Raw genomic sequence first — 7,606 nt, 5'->3', positions numbered from 1 at the left:
GGTGCTACCATGCCCAGCTGATTTTTTGATTTATTGTAGAGATGAGGTCTCGCCAAGTTGCCCAGGCGGGTCTCGAACCCGCGGGCTCAGGCATTCCACTCACCTCAGCCTCCCAAAGGCACGGGATTGCAGGCTGAGCCACTGAGTCCGGCTTCAGACATTCTTATAGTGGAAAAGGATCAGGGAGATAAGCTAAGATAATGGCTGTGGAAATGGAGAGGAAGAGAAAGAGAGTAAATATATTAAAACAGAAGCTAGAGGATCTTGTAACTGGTCATGAAGGATAGGAGAAGGAGAAGTAATAAGATAGTCTCTGGCTTCCAACTTGGGCCACCACATTAAGAGGGTACCAGTATCATTCTCTGAGGTGGTGCATAAAACAGGAGGCACGCAGAATTTGCATTGTCTGTGGCAGCTCAAGCCAACACTGGCAGGATGTATGTGACTAGCTCTGTGCTTTTTCTATGGGTTGTTTTGTCTTGAACTTGTTTCTCAATTCAGATCAGGCCTGCTCAGTTTAGGCCTCTTGCCAGTCTGTACAGAAGGCTTTCCTGACGGTTTCCAGGCTCACCTCTGCCTAGGTTCTGGGTACTTCAACTGGATGCCTAGGTGCCTCTGAGCACCTATTGCACTCTGGCTGGCCCATTTGCTGCCACCAAGTGGCCATTGGTTATATTACATCAGGAGAGACAAGGCTTCTCCATTCTCTGACAGGGTGGATGTGTCTTGGATGGTGGAAGGGAGAAAAAGGAAACTGCAGAGGACCAAATGACTGGCAAGTCATCCTGTTCTACTGGCAACTTCGTGCAATGAGATGAAAATAATCATTTAATCAACTGGCATGGGTTTCTTTTAGGGAAGGAACTAATTTTCTTTAGGAAAATCTCCTGGTAGACTACTTTGAGTGTGGAACAAGACAAATGAAACAAGTAAATAGCCAATGGGAATGTTTGGGGGTAGGGAAGGCATAAGAGGACGAGAGAGAAGAGGAAAGAGAGAGAAAGGAGAGTTGAGCAGGGCCAGGGCTCTCACTGAGGCAAGCAGGTGCCCGGGGCAAGATTTAAGAAGGTGTTCACCCTCAGGGTTACACAGGTGCAAGACTGGCTCTTGGCAGTGAGCACCTCCTGAAATGTTGTGTCCCGAGCTCCTGGCTTGTCTCACCCTACCCACTCTTGGAGTTGAGAAAAACATCAGGAGGCTACTTCCTGCAAAAAAAAATGAAGCCAGGGAAAATCTGGTGGCAGGGGACAAAGGACTTTGAAGAACAAATCAACCGCTGATTAGTTTGTGGTATAATTCTGTGATGAAAGTCTTTCCCTCTGCTGCTCCCACACCTGCAGTAAAGTCTGCTTCCACACCAAGGCCTCGTGTGAGAGGTTTGATGAGAAATCAGGGAAACAGGATAATACAGTTAGAATATTCTCCCTCCCCCAAGTCTCATGTTGAAAAGTGGTCTCCACTGTTGGGCGGAGCTTAGGTCACAGGTGCAGATCCCTGTTGAATGACTCAGTGCCATTCCTGCAGCAATGAGTGAGTTCTTGCTCTAAGAGTTCACACAAGACCTGGTTGTTTAAAGGAGTCTGGTACCGCCTCTTCCCTCTCACCACGTGACGTGCCCCTGCTTCCCTCCACCTTCCACCATGATTATGCGCTTCCTGAAGCCTCACCAGAAGCAGATGCCAGCACCACGCTTCATGTATAGTCTGCAGAACTGTGAGCCAAAATAATTTTCTTTTCTTTATAGATTACCCAGACTTGGGTATTCTTTTATGGAAACACAAAGTGTACACATACATAGGGCTATTTTGTTTCTGGGTTGGCATGGAGAGGAGAATGGACACTGGAAGCAAGATATACAGCAGCTCTTGGGCCCGGCAGGACCAAGACTTTGGAGCCACACAAGACATTGGGAGTCACAGAAAATTTGGGAGAGATACGAGGCTTACCATAGGGCACACATCAATTTAGTTTTATTTTTTAAACAAACCTTTTTTACTTTGGAATAATTCAGATTTACAGAAAAGTTGCAAAGAAAATAAAGAGAATTCCCATACACCCTTCACCTGCTTTCCCTGAATGTTAATACCTTGTATAATCACAGTACATTTGTCAAGACTAAGAAATAAACATCAGTACATTACAGAGCTTTTCTGCTTTTCACCAGTTTTTCCATGAAAGTGCTATTCTAGGATTCAGTCCAGAATTCTATGCTTTGTTAAAGTAATAGCACTGAGATCTCAGAGGCAAGTGACTACAGCTTGGTTTCAATGGTTTTAGTATAGTAAATGAAAAGGGGAAAAGAGATTTGGGGGCATGATGAAGGCAGTTTTATACCGGAGAACTGAAAGCCCCTGCTCAAGGGGTCCTGCCCACTTTTCTCTTGAACTACTTGGAATTTTTTCCAGATTTCTCTTTTACCTTATATCACTGTCCCAAGAGGTCAGACACAACGTGTGCGCCTGTTTTTTCAACACCACAATACAGCCCGTTGGAAATTTTAGCAAAATTCTAACTTAGAAGTAGCCATCAATATTTACTCAGCACCTCCTCAGGGCCAGGCCACATGTGTTACATCATCTTGCTTAAACCCCACCCTTAGACTATGAGGCAATTAATCTTATCGTCCCTCTTTACAGATGAGAAAACTGGACCCCAGAGACGGAGTGACCTGCCCAGGATTATACAGCTCTGAGTTCCTTACGGAGTGCTGGAGCTAGGATCTGCACCCAGACAGTCTTTGGAACTGAGGGTCTGGCACAACCTAAGCCTAACCCTTCCTAGGTGTGAGCAATATCTAGCAGGTTTTAGGCCCACAGGTATGGTCCCTTCTGTGGCAGACATTGTCTCAGTACCTGCATCAATTTGATAATTTGGAACTCATGAGCTTGATGTCACCCACATGACTCCAGGAGCTTGGGACACACTATGCTGGCTCCTGGGAAAAGAACAACTGGGGAGTCAGAGCCTGGACAGCCACTTGCTTCCTGCCCAGGTCACACCAGCTGGCCAACTGCGGCCCCCAGTGTGGTACCTACAGAGCTCCCCTGTAATTTCTAACTCCTGGGCACAGTAGTTGAATTGATGAGGATGCTGTGGCCCTGAGAACGATGTGAGCCTCCTGCTCCTCTAAAGGGTGGTGGTTCATGGAGGACCACTCCGGCCTCCCAGGATGGACTCTTCCCTACCAGACTTCCTGGAGCCCTCCTTGCCGTAGTTGCCAGGGACGATGCTGATGCGCTTCCCCTTCTTCTCCACACCGTAGGGTTTTTGGTATATGATGGTGTCCTCGTCCTTCTTGGAGCTTTGTCCTGAGGCCTGGAGGGAGCAGGAGAGAAGTTCACCCTGGTTGCAGGGTCTGGCTCAGCCTTCCCTGCCCTGAAATGATTTCAAGGGTTTGCTGAAAGGTGACAAGGAGGGAGCTGCCCTGGATCTGGGAGGGGTGGGAGGGGTAGGAACAGGCTCGGTGAGTTTACTAACACCTCCCTCTCCTTCCCCCATATCTCAGGGGGGCCCTTGGGGACATTAGATGGGGCCTGGCCCTCAGGGGGCCCTGAAGTTGTCATCATTCAGATGGCATTCCTGAATGGTTTTGGAGGAGAGAGGTGGGCAGGCCAAGATGGAGCTCCTGCCGAAAACACTCGATTCAGGGAGGCAAAGGTGTGTTGGGGCAACTGGATAGGGTGGTTGGGGTTGGGAAGGTGGGGCATTTGTCTGGGGTTGGCGTAGGGCAGGAGTGGATTTCAGAGCCTTAAACTTGAAGAAGTAGCCAGATGCCACTCAGGAGAGGACTCCCTTCTCAACCCGGAGAGCTGAGAGTGGGAGGAAGCTTCTGGTACGTGCCTGTGGGAGTGGCAGTGGCTGTGCTGCCTGCTCGGAAGACGTCACGGCCTGGTAGTCCTCACCCTGCTTTTTCAGGATGCCTTTGATTTTCTTTTCTTCCTTCTTATTTGCTTTAGGGACTGTTTCCACCTTGAGTGTTTGCTTCTGAAAAAACATGAGAAGAGAGCCTGCAGCGGCCCTTGCGGGGACACCTTCTCTCTGGCCCACCAGAAGACACCTCCCAGGCAGGGGCAAGAGACTCCCCACCCCTCCCCCAAATTTAGCCCACACTCTAGTGCTCCTTTCTCTGTCTATGACCGTGCCAGGGTGTCCGTGTCATACACGCCCTGGCGTTCATGTCACCACCTCCAAAGCCTCAGGTCTGGTCTTGTTCCGCTCCATCTCAGAATCCATCTCAAACTCCTCATCGCCTTCCACATAAGGGTCCCACGCCCCAATCCGGTAGAACTTCCTTCCAGCCCCCAAGTGGCTTTTCTAGCTGTGACTTTTGCACCCTGACCTCCTGTCTGGAACCACAGTAAGGCTGCCTTATCTGGGGGCAGGTCCTGCTGATTTAGACTTCTAGGCCTCTTCCCAGCCAGACTCTTTCTGAGTCCCCAAGACCCCACCCTCCTCGCCTCACTCCTACCCTATCCTGTCTTCCCGGAGTGGTGGTCACAATTAATCTCTTTCCCAGGTACTCCATGGAGCCTTTCCTGGAGCTAAGCACACCCTGCCCTGAACTGAATTCCTTGCACAGGGCGTGTTCCTGCCCTTCCAGCTCCCACAGTGGAGGAAGGAGCACGGGATTATTAGAGCTCTTCCGGGTCCCACAGGGGAGGAGCCTGTGAGGCACATGCAGGGTGGGCCATCCAGGAAGCATTTCACCCAGTCTGTAAGGGTGAGGTGGGATGTTGAACATCATGGAAAAGTCGAAGCCCATGGGTCTCCCCTGGGAGTGTGCTGCTCCTGGGTGTGAGAGGCTGGCCAGACTGCAGAATGCCTGGGCCGGATTCCTGCGCTGCCCATTGGTGAGTGGCTGAGGGACCCTGGGTGAGCCCCTGCTCTCCCTGTGGCTTGGGGTCCTCACCTGAAAGATGGGGGTGGTAGTAGTAAGACCTGCCTCAGAAGCTTACTGCAAGAAATACATGAATCGCTGCATTAAGGCAGAGCCCTCCATGAATTATGTGGGACAGACTGTTGGGGTGGAAGAAGGGATGTTTTGATGTGCTGGCTGTGAGTGCGGGTGGAAGCCTCCCTGTGGCAAACTGCTCTCTAAGGAAGGCGCTGCTGGCTAACGTTGGGATTTTCTTTGGTGTAGTGAGGAAAGAGGGTGCAAGTGGGGGCCAGGGCTGCATTTTCAGGCCAAGAGAAGAGAGGATGAGGCCGGTTCCTCTAGGTGGTCCTCCTTCCACCATCTCCCAACAATCCCCAACCTCTCTGGCAGGGTCACCTGAGTAGCTCCCTACACACCCCCCTTTGGGGAAACCGGTTGAAAATGATGTGGTGATGCCTTAGACCCAGGAAACTACAACATGTGTGGATTCGGTGGTCTCAGGGGTCTTTGGGCCTCAGGGTCTTCTTTGATGCCAAGTGGATTGCAAGGGGTCCGCCATGAAGCAGTCTGAAAGGGGAGAAGCCTGGACAGCCAGGCCTGACCCAGGGAGAGAAGAGAGGAAGACAGAGAGGTCCTGGGAGGGGTCTTTACTAGCGGGTCCCCTGCCATCTGCTGCTGTCTGAGACCTGTTATAGAAGGGCCACCCTCTTTCTTGAGAGTTTCCTCTGGGAAGGGTAATGATGCTCAATGACTTAACCATATTTTTGGTATAAACTTGTTCTTTCTCTGGGTCCAAAATTATTTACAATAAAAGTCAGATGCATAGAAGGTAAAACTGTGAAAACATTATTGGAATATAATCCTGGTGAAGGGAGATGGACCTGAGCATATTAGTCATGCAAGTGAATTTAATTTCTGTGATGGGTATAAAATTGAGTTCTGAGAGGATGAGCAGTCAGCCCCCCACCAACATCGGGCAGGAGGTGGGCTCTTCTTAAATCGTCAGCACCTTGGGGCAGAGCGCGTTCATCAGATGTGTTCCAGTATGTCTGGTGGAGTTGGCACTCGAGGTCTTTCTGACTGCAAGTGAGGAGTAAGCACATAAACAGAAAGCTCTCTCCTGGAAGGTGGGGGCTGCTGGCTGAGGGGAGCAGAGTGGGTGGGAGTTGACTCCAGGAGTCGCTGGGACTTGGACACGTGTGAGGGTCAGTGCTGGCTCTGCCCTCTATTAACTCCATGGCCTCAAGAGAATGACTTCTCTTTGCCTTCCTTATTTTTCCATAGGGAATAATATGGCGCCACATTGTAGCCTGGCTGAGAGCAGGTGAGGAGATAACCATGTACGATGCTGAGACAGGTCCCGGTTCACAGGAAAGGTTAGAAGTTAGCAATCTGGTGAGCACTGTCACTAGGAATGCCGCTTTCCACTCATTTTGCTCCAGGGTCAGGGGATTCAAGACCAGGTAGCATCCTCTGCAGAGGAAACTACTTTCCAAGGACATGGTCTGGTTCTTTATAGATGATTGACCAGCGGGGAGCTCTGGGGGAAACTGAGGCAAACCTGATTGCTACAGTTTGTGGAGAAAGAGGAAAGGGCAGGTTAGAACGAGCTCTGAAGCAGAGCGCGAAGGAGGAGGTACGTTAGTAGGAGTCCCCGTGGGGATAGTGACAGTGGAGCGTGAATACCCTTGACCCTGACTCCGTCACCAAGAGGGAAGTGGCTGGGGACAGTGTGAAAGATCCTATCCTTCCAACACCAACGCCCAGAAGCCCCTTGGCCCTTCTCAGACCCTAACCTAGACTAACATTCTCGCCAGCTGGACTAAACTTTAGACAGGTTGCTTCCTGATGGTAGGCCCCTGGCCTGATTTTTCTTAGAGCATTTACTTTAGAAAACTTGCACTTGCAAATGCTTTCTCTGTCCTTTCGATATATAAATATTTTCTCAGACTCTTGTCAGTTTTACAGCTCAGGAATATTTTTCTCAAGGACCTGGAAGCCATCCCTTTGAAATATGATCAGGAAGGTTGTGTCCCAGTCTCCCAGTCTCTGTGAGAAGGTGGGACCTTGACTTTGATAAGTGCCAGTTAGCAAACACAGACTGCCTAGTCCTAGAAACCCACCTCCCCAGACATTTTCCACTAGCTCACCCCAGCTCTCGAAAACTATCCTGTCTTTTGTTTCAGGAGAGTCCAATGTCTCCCCATGGCAGCAGTCCTGAATCGTCTTCCAGCAACTGCTCAGGCGGTACCCACCGTGAGAGCTTGCTTCTTCTTCCCCTGCCTCCGCTCCAGCCACTCCAGCACCCGGGTGAGGTCAGACATTCTCCTCTCCTCGGCAGTCCTCCACATGGATTTCCTTTCCGTGGGCATCACGTCCTTCAGGTGCTCTGGTAGCTCTGACAGCTCTGACATTGCAGGGTCTTGTTTGAGGTCTTGCTGGCGCCCTCTCCCTCTCTGGATACCTCTGTCTTGACTGGATGGCTGGGTGACTAAGCAGGTAGTGCGTGGCCTCTAGGTGTGAACAGAAAGGGCAGAGCTAGGCAAGAAACTGGGATGTTGACCTTAAGGGCGGGGGTCTGGGCAGTGATTGTGAGGTCACTGTCAGGCCTGGCGGCTGGACCCTGGGGTCAGAGTGGAGGTGGGACTTTGCCCCCACTGTTCCCCACATGGCCACTGCCGTTGTCAGTCACTATCTCTCACCTGGGTTCTGCCACAGTCTCCTTATGGC

The 7,606-nt window shown here is 50.7% G+C and overlaps 1 protein-coding gene across 1 annotated transcript in view; it reads right to left on the bottom strand.

Moving 5' to 3' along the window:
* The window catches only part of CUNH16orf78 (chromosome unknown C16orf78 homolog), an 18,073-nt gene extending 10,783 nt beyond the window's left edge, over positions 1-7,290 (bottom strand). Inside the window, exons 1-3 of the mRNA XM_008064724.1 lie at positions 7,132-7,290; positions 3,868-3,984; positions 3,186-3,315 (exon numbers count right to left, since the gene is read on the bottom strand). Coding sequence (XP_008062915.1) covers positions 3,186-3,315; positions 3,868-3,984; positions 7,132-7,290 — 406 coding nt within the window. The remainder of the gene's footprint in view (positions 1-3,185; positions 3,316-3,867; positions 3,985-7,131) is intronic.
* Positions 7,291-7,606: the final 316 nt, after the last annotated feature.

The sequence above is a fragment of the Carlito syrichta genome, unplaced genomic scaffold, assembly GCF_000164805.1.
Source record: "Carlito syrichta isolate Samal-C Ts95f unplaced genomic scaffold, Tarsius_syrichta-2.0.1 Scaffold307953, whole genome shotgun sequence".
Classification (NCBI taxonomy): Eukaryota; Metazoa; Chordata; class Mammalia; order Primates; family Tarsiidae; genus Carlito; species Carlito syrichta.
The sequence above is the reverse complement of the archived record's forward strand: the minus strand, read 5'-3'. Positions and strand labels throughout refer to the sequence as shown.